Source organism: Stegodyphus dumicola, chromosome 7 (genome assembly GCF_044657685.1).
Source record: "Stegodyphus dumicola isolate Sdum_Otavi_A_Nest chromosome 7, ASM4465768v1".
NCBI classification, from domain to species: Eukaryota; Metazoa; Arthropoda; class Arachnida; order Araneae; family Eresidae; genus Stegodyphus; species Stegodyphus dumicola.
Window position 1 is genome coordinate 105,635,437 of NC_140774.1, and position 15,729 is coordinate 105,651,165.

The window sequence follows — 15,729 nt, forward strand, 5'->3', positions numbered from 1 at the left end:
TGTGAAAGACTGCTTTGAGAATAAATAAATGATACGTTCTTGCTAACTTGAAGTTTCAGAGTCTTGAAATCATCTGCGGGTAGTATACTTTTATTTTTAATTAACTTTTAGAATACGTTTTAAACACGCTTATGCACAATTCGTCTCCGAAATGAATAGTTACCATTCCCGTAGATTTTTCAAAGGGTAGCATTCTAGGGTTAACATTCCTACTCCGAATTTAATACTAATAAAAAACTTAAGTATTGCAAGAATGTTTGTTTGATCGCTTTTGAAATCTATAGCATTTTTTTTTAAAATCTACTTGTAACTAAGGTTGTTTTTTGCCGATTTAATTCATATTTTGCATCCGAGATACTATGTAATGTTCCCGTTTTCTCAGAATTTCTTGCTTTTGATTAGTTTTAATAATTGTTATTAAAACATACTCATAATCAATATTTAAAAGTGACAAACACAACATTTTCAATGCATACGCAATTAGTGTAACACCTCGAATCGGTATGGTCGCTCTACCATACCGAGCATTACAATTTAACTCTATCATTTATATTATTCAGTATTACGGAACGTAAGCTCTCTCAATGTGATTTCACTTCTGCAGTACTAAAATATTCTCATAACTCAGATTAAACACTAAAATCGCTTTATGCCACGACTTAGTTTAAAAAATTTGTTAAAAAATAAAATGTATTAAAATTTAAAAACTGATCGCAGTATTAAAAAATCTGATGTGTGCACGACATGACTTCCTTGTACGAAATAATAATTATACGCATTTTTTTCTTGCATTTCGTTTAAACTTACTGGATTGAATTAAATCTACTTCTCCGACAGCGCATAAACCACAATAGAATAAATGCATTCTTTAAAATTCACTCTATTTCTTTACCATAGCGACACTCTGCCGCTAGGTTCACTTAACGGTATTACATTTCGTTCATATTATAACTCAGAATGCACAAAATTTATATCATTTAAAAAATTATCTAATCGTTGCCCCATGTTCTATTCAAATACTATAATAAAGCTAGAATGATGTATAAAAGAAATTAAGCAAACAAAACAAAAAAGAAACAGTTTTTCACAGACGATTGAGTATTTCTCATTCAATTAATTCAGTTCTCACTTCGCGACAAGGCAAAAATACATAAAAATTCAAAATATCTGTACTAAAAATTACGAAGTAAATCTTAAACACTTATTTCCTAGAAAAAATTCCAGAAAGGATTAAGCATGATTTAATTCGGAATAATAAATGAAGGCGTTATCTTTGTTGTTTCGAAGCTAAATTTCTCTAGATTGGCAACAAATCCACTATCCTGCTGTTTCAAATGTAAACAAGCAATGGCCGCCATCAAAAAAATTATTAGGCTTAGTGGCACTTAAGCAACTTTAAAATTGTTGATAATTCTGTAAATATTGCATAGAGATTTACTAAAGGCATAAAAACCTTAACCGGAAGACAAGAACAAAATAATTCAATCATTTTTAAAGCAAAAAATGTACAATTTACAAACACATAAGAGTAAAGATATTGAGATCACTGAGCCGGGTAATAGAGTGGATATATATATAAATATATTTATATAAGTTTGGCGCGGCCGATTGCAACGAAAATACGAGGTGCACATCTACATTTTATATTAGTCCTATATACAAAATTTCAACGTTTTGAGGCTACTCGTTTTTGAGTTATGCGAGATACGTACGTACGTACGTGTATACCTTCGTACAGACGCCACGAAAAATTCTCTTCAGAATTCATTTTAAAGCAGTTTTATTATTTTTTTGGAGGAAAAGAGTCTTTTATTCTGTCCTTACATACAGATAACACGCAAAAATCATCCTTAAAATGCATTCAAAAGCGGTCAAGATGGATATTTTCGTTGAAATATGCTGTCTGAAACTTTTCGCGATTACAATACTTCCTTTTTACTTCCTACGAGGAAGTAAAAAATGACAATGAAATATGCCAATCCTCTTAAAAACAGTGACAAGAAATACGATGACAAATTATTGCCAAACCCATATTTCTAAAAGAATAAAATTATTCAAAATGATCCGATTTCATCAAAAATCTATCAACAACAATAGGAAAGGAAAATTGTTGCCAAAATCACATTTTTAAAGATGTGAGATGTGAGAAGCGTACTCTGAAGCTTCATTAAATTTTTTCTAATATACAAAATATTATCATTTTTCCAAAATTCTTTCTGTAAAAGCAGTCACAAGGATGAAAGTTTAACGTGTCCAAAAATCAACTGTACATTTAAAAAGAAAACTTTTTTAGAAAAAATCCCGTTCAAAGGGTGGTAAGCTCACTTTGTTAAATAAATTCGTATTTAATCGATTTATTGAAACACGAAATTTATTTTAAGTTCGTAAAATAGCTAAGTGCCTACCTTTCATGACGATGTGAAAATGGAGTGTGCAGAGTAAAATCTCGCTTTCCTATAGCCCATTATGTCTCAAAATGACACGATTTCGTCACAAAACATAAAATAAAATAAATTCGAATTCGAATTTCGAAAAAATCGCTTGGAGGTGCTGGCTCTTGTCTAGATGCACCTATGTACCAAATTTCGTAGCCGTGGGTCTATTAGCTTACGCGCAGCGCGAACGAAAGACATACACACTGACGCACAGATAGACTCTTTCTTTTATTATATGTAAAGATGCAAGCAATCAGAAAGTAGAAATAAGATAATACAGAGTTATGAACTAAGTTTATGCTTTATTTGAAGGTGAATAGTATCCGTGTAGAGGCATGAGGATTTTTGGAAGCAGGCAAAACGACAAAATCAGCAACACCTTCCCCGGGAATTGAACCGCGGACCTTTCAATTACGCGCTGAGCGTGCAGACCACTACACCACGAAGGCTCGCTAAAAAGGCGGAAGAAACACCTTATAACTGAAGTAACCGAAATGTAACCATTTTTTAAATTAAGATAGTCCCTAGATAGTCCTTGATGCACATCTGTGGAGGTAACATTATGTCTAATGTTTCACATCTAATGATAAAAATCCTTACCGACTTTATTTTATTTTATTTATTTGGTTTGTTTAGGAAAACTATAAATTTTTATCACCATATGATGCTTTGAGAAAATTACAATACTAGCGGTATACAGAGTATAATAAAAATAATGGTCACAACTTTAAGAGGTGATTGATAGAACCCAACAAAAGTAACAATTTTCGTAATAGTGTGTGTAACGAATGCGAAAAGTGAATTGGGAAGCAATGTGTGCAAACATAGAAAACAAAACATCAAATCAAACATGGATATTTACAAGAAATAATGTTAGATATTTACAAGATGTCTTCAAATGAACGACGCAATTGAAATACATAAACAACAAAGGACAAAGAAGGATCTTGTTTACGAGACTCACATAATGCTTCTGAAGATCATATCTTCAGAATTAGCTTCGCTCTAGCAGAAATACGTGACATGCTGGAAATTTCTAAACTGTACGCCAATCACTTCAGCTCCTTCTGCTGCATGTACTGCAACTGAACATCACCATTTGAACCATTATTGTAAATATCGAACATTAGAAGGTGGTTTAAATATGACCAGGGGTGATTTTTTATATCAAAACCTTTACTGATTGAAAGAACTGAACTTATCACCCTTCAGCGTATTTCCCTGCTTGCATTCTACACCTTAATACTAACAGTGACGATATCGTTACATATAGACGGCTTGCTTTCCGAGTAGGATTCAAGCCTGGTACTCGACACTGAAGTAGTGAACCGACGTTTCGTTGTGGTGGTTATGGAGTTCCAAAATGCACCTTCATCCTCAAACTGCCACAGTCGTGAAGTGGCAGATTGCATGTGCATCACTCTGTTCTCGTCTATCAACATGCGTCTAATCAACTAGGCATACACTTTTGCTGTGTTAGGAACGTTTTCTTCCAATAGTTTCCCCACTACCAGGAATGACTAAGGATATCGACGCAAGTTTTTTGGTTATGATACCCTTTATTCTTACTAATAAGCACATTCACTAGATCAATGTGCGTCGGAAAGACGCATATTCTCCACACACTCTTCCTCAATGAAGCACTGACGGCACTAAAATGTATGGGTTTTAGACACTTTTTGTCCATTCTGTACTTGAAAAACTCTCCAATTTCAAATGACTGAACACTGGTAGTTCGGTCCGAGGTTCGAATCCCGCGAACGGGCTGGCTGCATGGGCGTTTTCGTGGTTTTCCCCATGTGTAACGTGTATACGACCCAGTTTCCCTTAGAAAGTCCTCCACGAAGGCATCCCTCCCTTTAGGCAGATAGCCCTAGTGTGCTTTGCCATATTCACAATACACATACACAAATGACTGAATGTTTTCTCGAATGCCAAGTTTGATCACAATGCTTGCTCCACTCTTCGATGCAGCTGTTGTTCTCTCATCACTCTCGCAATTGCTAAACATGACTAAGCAAGTTATAATCTAGACATAAGGTAAGGTGAGAGTAGAGGCTTTAGTTACTCACAAACACACAGCGCTTTGCATAGGTAGTGATTTATAACAGCAATACTCCTGGTCATATTTGAATCACCCTCTATTTGCTGCTAATATGAGTGATCAAAACTTTTTGTTCTACATGTTCTTATTTATTATGTTTGGACGATTACATTTCCCACTCTACCACACATTGTTTTACTATAATTGCTACTTTTGCTATGCTTATCACCTTTCAAAATTTTCTGTTACACCCTGTATATAGAACGTAATCGCTTATTCACAGGCTAAATATTTGACGAATATCCAAGACCAGTTTATATTATTATCACAGACATATCGTACACAATTGCCTTTTTTAATACATTTATAATAATACTTACTATGTTCCATTATTTTTATTTATTTGTTTTATATATTATTTAATTATCTAAAAAATTAAAAACATACAAGTAAATCAATAGCAAACTGAGATGGAAAAGTACCATCGCAATCTAGATATCTGAAATACGAATAACTGAAATTCTGCACAATAACATTAAGGAACATTGAGGGGAAAAATTCATCATGTACGAGTACTATTGACGTGCTTTCATAAGGAGAAAAATAAAAGTATTTTAGAAATATTATGAGAATCGGGAAATTGTTTTTTATATCTTCTCCTTACTTATATTTATTTCACTGAAATTCAGTTTGCAGAATTCAAAAATTAATTTAATGAACTAGTTATTCTTATAAAATTCTGACACCTAAACCGTCATAAACGTCCCCTCCCACTCTTTTTTTCCCTTCCCATGAACCTGAATGCTTATGGAATTTTAGGAATGTTATTATCCGAACTTTAATCAAGAAATATGTTTACGATTGATGCACTTAAATATAATATTTTGCATAATGCACATCAAGGTACAAATTATTGTATGATAATTCTACTATTTGGTACTTGGCATTCGAACTGAAAAACTCCTTTAGTCAGCCTTTTAAAATGCTAGCGGCTAAGTCATTACTTGAAACGTGATTTCCCGGACGCCAACCACTTAGTATTTAAATTTTTATTAACAAATGCGGCAGTTTATTAAGCGAGAAAAACTTTCCGCATTTCTTTCTCTGTGTGTGTCTTCAAGTTTTAGATTAATACTGCATTTACAACTCATAAAGTACTGCGTAATTAAAGCAACTTTTTTTTTTAAAAAAAAAGAAAGAAAGAAAGAAAAGAAAAAGAAAAATTAGAAAAACAAATAATTTAAATTAACACTAGATGGCGCCACAATTAAGAATTTCGGTGCATTTAAATTTATGACTATTGATTATCCGCTTTTGTAAATATGCTTTTATATCCGGTTACGTATTCGAAATAATGATATGCATTAGAGCGTAATATATGTAAATAATGTACTACAAAACATCTTGTTGTGTACAAATTCTAATACCTTTCAAGTAATTTGTTTTATTAATTATTTTAATCAAATTCCATCTCGGAACGATCTGCGAATTACAGAGTTAATTTAATATTTTTTTCTGTATTGCATTGCACTTTTCGACTTAGGCTTTTAAACGTTCTAAGTGCTTTATTTAGATTTAAATCTTAAGCGATATAAAATTTACTTTTAAATTATTGGCAGTCAACTTGTAGATGGGTTTAAAAACTATAAAAGCAAGAAACTGTATTTTTTAGAACTGTTTCAAGAGATCAAGTGCTCAAAACTTCTCTCCCGAAAAATTCACCTCATCTAGAGGATATATTTAACTGCGGATTCCACAAAAAGTGAGGTCCTAAATGGGAATCTCTAAGATATTGGTAAGAGCAGGGAAAAATATCTCCTGCTGTAAAAACCAGTATACCGACGAAATTATTAAAGTACTATTTTAGAACTGGTGAGCCTAGAAGAAAAATTAGTGCGAATTACAATTGTGTAAATAAATAAAGCATATTCAATGCGGGTGCTTTCATTCAGCATTAAAATCGTCTTTTAATATCTACACTAATGGTTTAAATGCTTATAAAATGTTCTGTCATATACATTAAATAATACTGTAAAAGTATTTATAGATACTTAATTGATGCTTTTTGTCAAAACTATTAAAAAACACATTGCTTCCGAATATTTTTTTACACCAATGAGCACTGCATTATCATAAATTAAAAGCTCAAATAAAGTTAAACTAAAAAAATTATCAAGTTATAATGTTTCTAATTTGGTCAGTTTATTACACTGGTGAGCAATTCAGTGATATAATTTGTCAAACAAATTATATATACTATAACCAGGAGAATGGCATCTCTTAAAACTAGCACTTTACCAGACCTCAGGTACGATAAACAGGGTAATAATGTAACGTAACGTAGAACAAAATGAAAAAATCTTAATGAGTGACGTTAAGGCCAATTAAATTTCTAGACAAAGTTTTGTAAGTGCCTTTTTTTGCACGTTTAAAAAAAAAAATGACATAAAATTTAATGCTGGTATTAAAAACTATTTTTACAATTAAGTAGAGTGAATCAGCATATCTATTCATTACTCTGTCTTTTAACAATTGTAAGATGGTTTAATATTTATTTATTTATTTATTATAGATTATTTATTTATTTATTATTTATTATATATTATTTTATTTATTTATTATTTATTTATTTAGTATTTATATATTATATTATATTTATTTATTTATTTATTATAGATTATTTATTTATTTATTATTTATTATATATTATTTTATTTATTTATTATTTATTTATTTAGTTTTATATATTATATTATATTTATTTATTTATTTATTATAGATTATTTATTTATTTATTATTTATTATATATTATTTTATTTATTTATTATTTATTTATTTAGTATTTATATATTATATTATATTTATTTATTTATTTATTATAGATTATTTATTTATTTATTATTTATTATATATTATTTTATTTATTTATTATTTATTTATTTAGTTTTATATATTATATTATATTTATTTATTTATTTATTATAGATTATTTATTTATTTATTATTTATTATATATTATTTTATTTATTTATTATTTATTTGTTTAGTATTTATATATTATATTATATTTATTTATTTATTTATTATAGATTTATTATTTATTTATTTATTATTAGGAATTTCTGACTGTCATTTGGGTAATAAAATAATCTAATCATACTTATATCTTTGTTGTTGTTGATATGGCGGACATTTCCACTAAATACCTTCGACAGGAATGACTGACACCTTTTCGGTCATTAACTGTTTCATCAGCGACAACATTACCCAAGTTGCGCTATGAAGGACGTCTGAATTGCAGCTGCGAAAAGTGAAGTAAGTTTATCCCAGTTTTAATGGAGAATAAACCGGGAAACACATTCTCCCCTCCCTTTTCTCTTACGGATTCGAATTCGGGCCCAATAATATGACAGCTAGCTTCGCTAATCACCACATTGATCACGGCTGAGCACAGGTAAAATAATACTTGTAAAAATTAGAAATCGCCAGAATATTACTTACATTACTTCTTTATTAAAAGCAGATTATAAAACTGCGGGAAAAGCGTCGTTAAGACAGTTTTTGAAAATAAACGAAGAGTCAGAATAAAAAAGAATGAATATATTGAAAATTAAAGAGCTATTTACTGTTTCCCCCCTTTTTTCTTGCAAAAGCGCTTCTGTTTCTTCGAGGGAGCCATACGAGTAGCGAATACTGCAACACAGCAACTACACTCCAAGATTCTGTTCTTAATACAATTTATTGTGAATTTGTTGCTTCTGCGTGCCTAGGAAACTAGAATATATGATTCTGAATTACTGAAAGAAAGTAATGAAGCATCGGTCATAAAGGTAGCGATTTGCAGTGGCCTTTTGTTACCTTATTGCACCGATAGAACTATTTTCTTCCAGAAGACGATCGTGCTGTGGTGTAACAGGAAATTTTAATGAGACTTTATGTAGGATCTTTGAAAATGAATTTTTGGAAAGTATAATATACCACAGAATATGACTGCCGTAAAGTAACAATTAGATTAGTTTTAGAAGTATATTATAAATGCTAATCAAGGAGGAACCCAGCAGCGTCCGAGCGGTAAAATCGTTGATCACTGGTAGTTCCATCGGTTCGAATCCCAGCAAACGGGCTGGCTGCATGAGTGTTCTCGTGTTTTTCCTCATGTGTAACGTGTATACGAGCCAAATTCCCTGAGAAAAGTCCTCCACGAAGGCATCCCTCTCCTTAGATAGCTAGCCCTCGTTTGCTTTCCGTAATCAAGTAAACCAAACCAAACCTAGGTAATCAACAAGAGCTAAAAACTAAAATCAAACTTTAGTTTTTAACAAAGACCATACATTTTTATGTATTTCTTTCAATTTTTCCCTAAAGAGAAGTTTTTATTTTTACTATAATTTATAACAAGGACAAAAAATTATAAATAAAAAAATTGTTTTAATTCTCTGAATTTTAAAATTTTATTATTTAAAATACTATTTTGTAGCACCAAGCATTTATCTTCCCCTACCACCAATTTTCCTAGGAGGATTCTTGGCTCTATTCGTTTAGGTGTCCCCATGCTGCGCAGACTCTATACCCTAAGGTATAGGGTCTCTAGGGTCCCGCAACCAAAGGAGAATTCCACTCTAAGGGTAATTTCCTAGATTCAAGAGGAGTAAGGTTATTTACCTGTTAAGTATTAGTACTTTTATTCAAGTTTTGATATTTGTTAGCATTGCTACACTTTTTCTTATATAAAATTACTTTTCTTTATAAAACATTTTAGAAAATTAGTTTGGTTTATTTTATCACAGCAAAGCACACTAGGGCTATCTGCCTAAGGGAAGACATGCCTTCGTGGAGGACTTTCTAAGGGAACTGGCTCGTATACACGTTACACATGCGGAAAACCACGAAAACGCCCATGCAGCCAGCCCGTTCGCGGGATTCGGACCTCGGACCGAAATACCAGAGTTCAGCGACTTTACCGCTCGGCCGCTGGTGGGCCTTTTAGAAAATTGTCTAAACTTAATTAAATGTGTTTGTATTTGGATCGTCTGGCAATGTTGAAGAATAAAAAAAGTGTAGATAGACAAGTGCTCTATATTCTTACAAACATCCACGTCTTCTCTGGGATTTGAACTTGAGTTTAGCGATACAGCAGTCACTATCGCAAAACATTATAACGATTACGGGAGGTATATTTGAACAGCATGGAGATATATTTGCAGAAAACGATTTGAAGGTATATTTGCAGAAGAATCGTTTTTTACAGTAAGATAGTGTTTTAAAAAATAATAAGTGTTACAAATTACAATTAAATTTAACATTCTGAGCCCACAACAGAAGTCTGAGTTATAAAACTCGTTGTATCACATGTCCCCAGCCAGTATGCTTTTTCGATATTACGATTGGTTTATCATGATGTAACCTCACCGTAAGCTAGAGAATTAGTAATCTGAATCAATTCCAAGTATCTAGAAACAATTAAAGTAAAATACATTATTGATATTAATTTAATAAGGCAGGATAAACTTTCAGACTGTGTCAAACATTAGTGTAGTGACCCCTCCGGCGGTGAATGACAATCCTTGAAGTAACCAGTATTTTTGAGAAAATAAATTACAATGGAGCTTCAAATTTCAAGATAAATATCTTCTCTACCCGATTGGAAACTGTCAATTGTGTATTAAGGTGGTCACTGCTATGTTTGATTTCACTATAAAACTAAAATATATACTAAACAAATGAAGTTGTGTTCCTATTTTTACTATAACAGCAAACTGTTAATAGGAGTAGCTTTCCTCAAAGTGATGCAGTTCACCATATAGCATTGATTGGACACTTTGTATAGTCATTAAGCTGCTTTGAAGCAAAAGAGACGTGAGAAATGTTCAATGCCCTCGCTGGGACTTCTCAAATGTGCTCCATTATGCGGAAAGGAAGGAGAAAATACCTTAGAACTTAAAGAAATTTCTAAGCTGGTTTTCTATGCGCTAAGCAGATAATACATAAAAACCAACGTTCATGGGTCGCCAAGACCACATGCGTAAGAATTTGATTTAGCTAAATTGCGAAAATAATAGGTGATCCATGCACGGAATATTAGGTGGTGTATGTGTATGTACGATGTATATAATCCACACGAGATTACTTTCGGGTCGCCGTATATTTAAAGTGCCACCATGTTATATCGACACTATACATTTACAAGCACCCATGTCTTCTCCGGGATTCGAACCCGGGCCCTTCGGTACCGTAGTAGCCTCCCCTAACCACTATACCGTCTGGGCGACTGTGTGTCAATTTTATTTATTAAGTATCATGTTCTTCAAACTCGCTCCACATAAAATTCAGTTCAACATTAAATTCACAAGGTATTTAAAAACAGCATACCTTTAGAATTCCTGACGGGTAGGCTCGCGCGCTGGAGATAAAAGTGTTTTATTCCGCACAGTGTTGCCACTGCTCGCTTTCAAATCATTGAGCTTGGTAATCAAAAACTGAGTAAAGTTTTACAAAAGAGGAAATATAAAAGTCGAAACTCAAAATGTACTCTTCCAGGTGCACATGTTCCGGCTGAGGAATACGTTATTCAAAATTTGATGGCTCTAGATACCGTTGATTTTCCGAAATGCTGGGTACATATATACATACATGCATATTTTTCATTATTTAATTTCTTTAAAACTAATTCAGAGCGAAAATATTTGAAAAGTGATTCGCAGTCGTAGTGAACCAACGCAAAATTCTATTTGGACACCAATAGCCTCTTCGAGGCTAAAAAAACATAAGGGAGCAAAAAGGCAGAATCTAAAAGGCCTTATTAGGTAGATTGTAAAAGCTGATCCTTGCAAATATAAAATTTTGCATTAAAAGGCATAAAATGGTAATAAATATCGAAATACATTACGCTGTTTCTAAAACAGTGCTTACTGTGAAAAGCACAGAGTGTCCACAAATTCCCTAAACAATTTCAACAGCTTATTATTTGAACAAGGATCTACCTCATACCTCTTTGATATACTCATATTTTCAGAAGCAAGATTCAAAGTTTTTGTGAGAAGTGACTCAAGTTACCTAACATCGACATGCGGCAAAACGACTCTATTTGACGGGCCACTAACTGTAGGCAAATGTAATTAATCAATGTAGTAAACTTCAGCTATTGTTGTTTGTTCATTGAGGGAAAATCGTTTTCTCAAAATCTTGTCATGCAGCATATTCTCATGCATTTATCTAGGTTGATCAGGCTTCAACTCCCTTGTGACATGTGGATTTTCGAATCCTCAAATCGACATATTATGTGTATATTACACCAAAACAAACTGTTGGATAAAGCTTTGATTTGCGTATAATAACACCACAAAGACAACACTACATCTTACAGGTTGTTGGTGTGTTTGATTATGGAAAAGCCCTCTAGTGCCTATGGGGAAGGACGCCTTTGTGGAGGACGTTCTAAAGGAAACTCACCCGTATACACGTTACACAGGGGGGGAAAACCACGAAAACGCCCATGCAGCCAGCCAGTTTGCTGGATTCGAACCTTGGATCGAACTACCAGTGTTCAACACAGGGTGCTTACAATGATCGAATATAGTTCTTCAGGGACTTTGCGAACATCCTCTATATGAAAGTAGTAATAGATTGGTTGCTCTAATCTTCTAATCTGTGTTATCTTTTCCTCTGATTTTTACAGTATTAGTGAAATCTACATTGTTTCTTTCAATCATGTGTAAAAATTTAAAAGTGTGCATTAATAATAAAATAAACAATATTTGGATTGCCTCTATTATAGTTTGAATAATTTGGATGTCAATATCGTACACTGAAATAACCATTTTCTAGAATTATTTTAGATTCTGATTATAAAAGTTTAAAACGGCAAACTATAATTATTTACGCTGTTTTTGTGATGGTATTATTACGCTTTGGCTGTTTGTTTCGCTTAATATTTTATACGTCATGCTTTTAGATTTGGATGCGGAAATAGCTGTAATAAACTATTCCACTACTTCTTTTATGCTGAATTTAAAAGTTAAAAAGAAGAAAGAATGGAGCTCGTAGAAGCATTTAAGCCGTCGAATATGGCGTGAGCTCTTGCCATTAACTCTCTTGCAGAATAAAAGTTAGATTTACGTGTATTCTTTTACCTGGTCTGAGCTTCGGAGGAACAAAAATCTTACTACTCCGGCAAATAACTGTAATTGAATAAAATAGTATGTCTAAAGTAGATTAATTCCGCCTTCGAAGAATGGAAAAATGAACTGCATGTATTATTAATCTTCACTTGTATTAAAAAAATGAAGTTACTTAAATGTAGTTTAAAAGAAAGAACTTTTATGAAATTACGCAGTTTAAAAGTACTTCAAGAAGAGATAATAACAACTTAAAATTTTCATTCATATCACAAGAACTCGTGCGATATTTATACGCCACGAAAGTATGTCTAAATTATATTATTACTGTTGTGATATAGTGCATGTATAAATCTAAATTAATATCATGAGAGGTTTCTTTTATAGACATTTATATTTCAAATATATATGAATAATTATATTAATGCGATAAGTATAATAAAGTATACTTATAAGTATATTTGCATGAATACCTTATATGCGTCAATATGCGCATATATCTGATACAGATGTAACAGTGAAAAATGACTTACGGGGAATCGTACAAAACACGAAAGCTAATTTTCTATTGTTTTCTAATTGCTGTTTTTTATAAAACGAGTAAGAAGAAAAAGTCAAGTGTTTATCGTGTGTTTCTGAATGTATATAAAATGTTCCGTATTTAAAACGGTTCAGTTGTTAAACAATGTACATTTTATGGTGGTTGATTAATGTATGTTTATTCTAAGCTCACGCCAATCCGGCAGCATTTGGGATCCGTGAGATTCAAAGCTGAGTAAGCGTATGTACTAGGAGTTCATCAGTCTATGCTCAGAGTTCAGAAGTTGTTCAGTCTATGCTGTGCCGTCAATAACCGTGTCTTGTGTAAGCGTGTATCTTTTGCCGAGTTCTGTTCCCTGCTTCTAGGTTACATGAGTTATATATTTTTAAATTACATAAAGTACAGTACATAAAATTGTTGCTCTCAAATAAATTTATAGCAAATTTTATTTTCACAAATTTGAAATAATTCATAATTTTGCATAATATTTGTAACATTTTATTCTTCAGTATTATATATAAATCAAAAGAGAACAGAAATACGCCAAAGAAAATTTAATATCAGGTAAAACCACAACTTTGTGTCTGGCGTAGATTTTAATTAAAACTGTATGCGTACCTGTTCGCCTTCAAAATCGATTGAGCTTTAATTCAAATCTGTGCCAAACAAAAGTTTGCTGCTTTTTCTAATTTTATGACTGATGTTAAATTTGTACGTACTTCTAATTTAGAACTTCATAAGTTTTGCATTTAATTTCCAACATTGTATGGAATATTTATCTCTTGCAGCGACGTCAGTGAAACTAATCCAACTATGAGTTCTCCAAAATCAAACCAGTTTGCTCTGAGGACCAAGTCCCTTAGGGAAAGATTCGGCTCCAAGCGAAGCTACTCCGAGAATTTCAAAGATCCACCAGTTATGCCAACATCTCCCAGTAAAGACGGATGTCGCAGTGTGAGACCTTCCTTACCAGCAATAGGTACATCAGTCCCCATTGAAGAAGGCAAGGACATGCCACCAGATTACAATGTATATTCTCCGTCACATATTTTGCAGCAACAGCAAAGGAAACAAGCAGCCGCTAATGTCCTAAGTGAACATTATAATCCCTTTGCTGTGCTACCTGAAGAAACTTATTGCAGCGCTTTGGATATCAATAGCCAGGAAGGTGATCCAAGATTTCCTTGGCAAAGAGATGCTGCAGTTCAGTGTGACATGTCCCCGAATGGAGAAGGTTACAGGTAAGGTTTTATTATATCTTTTTAAAGAAATAATTCTTCGTAATGTCTTCTTGCATTCATGCCCTTGAGATTTTGTGAAATTTTGTAACATTTTACAATCCCGCATACAACACAATGAAATTCTCTCAAAAAAAAAAAAAAAAATTGTATGATACTGGACTTTTAGTAGTTATTACTAGTGTATGTAATACAGCTGCTACTTAAACTGATATAAAACTTATGATAATTTAAAAGCATTCATGCGAAGAAATATAAAGTGATTTACTTTAGCGAAGAAATATAAAGTGATACAAAACACATTTTGTTTTGTTACCATATATAAAGAATTTTTTATCACTGAAATCGCTTTATTTGATATTTGGGTTAGAGTAAACTGAAGGATGCCCCTTGTATTATCTCGAAGTTGTTGTTTCATTTATCTCTAAGGGAGTGCGCAATGCCAAGTTTGTGCCATTCTCTGAAGTTTTTTTAAGTGAAAATAGGTCGACGTCGTATGGATAAAGTTAAAAGAGTGCGCAATGCCTAGTTTGTGCAATTCTCTGATGTTTTTTAAGTGAAAAATAGGTCCATGTGTACATGGATACCGAGTTCGCCGCTACACAAAGACAAAATAACAAGTCAAAGAATTGCACAAACACGGTATTCATGCACCGTCAAAATTTTCGCCAAAGAATACTCATAAATATACTTTTACCGATATTTGTATCGCACTCCCGAAACCTAAACAGAATATAAGGAAAGAAAATACCAAACGAAACAAAACGGCTATTAAATAATATCCAGAAAAATGTTGTTATGACCATCTTATATTAGAAAAGGAGCATGAGAGCTGTTGTAATTTGCCTTGTGTGTAATATAAATAGAAGGTATTTTTCCTTAAAAACTCATCTGCGAAAACATCCTTGCCTATACGCAAGAAATAGTTTGCGACAATACAAATAATCCGAGCGTACTTGTGAGTCTTCCTTTCGAAATTGAGAAATTCTCAGTTAGAATGACTGAGGAAAGCGTGTTGCTGTGACTTTTCTGTCAGTAACATCAGAAAAAGACCACCAATTTTATTGTGACAAGAAGCGCAGGATTTTGCCTGGCATTGGCATAAGTCGGTTTAATCTTAGTATCCGGTGCACACGGGATTTGGCTGCTTTTGGCGACTTTTATGATGAGCAGTAAAAACGGGACATATACGATGAGTAGCAAACGGGTATTCAAAGAATATATATAGTTATACGTAGTATATACTATGTATATAGTGATAGTACATAGTGTATGGTATACTATCGCTATATATACATAGATGTTCTTTTGGTAATTTTTGGGTGTTGGCGATAATTTTCAAAATCGCGCCAAGGC

The 15,729-nt window shown here is 32.7% G+C and overlaps 1 protein-coding gene across 1 annotated transcript in view; it reads left to right on the forward strand.

The window, feature by feature from the left end:
• LOC118180869 (uncharacterized) overlaps nt 1-15,729 on the forward strand; it is a 778,920-nt gene that overhangs the window by 302,586 nt on the left and 460,605 nt on the right. Inside the window, exon 2 of the mRNA XM_085820677.1 lies at nt 13,924-14,376. Within this exon, the coding sequence (XP_085676803.1) occupies nt 13,924-14,376 (453 nt within the window). The remainder of the gene's footprint in view (nt 1-13,923; nt 14,377-15,729) is intronic.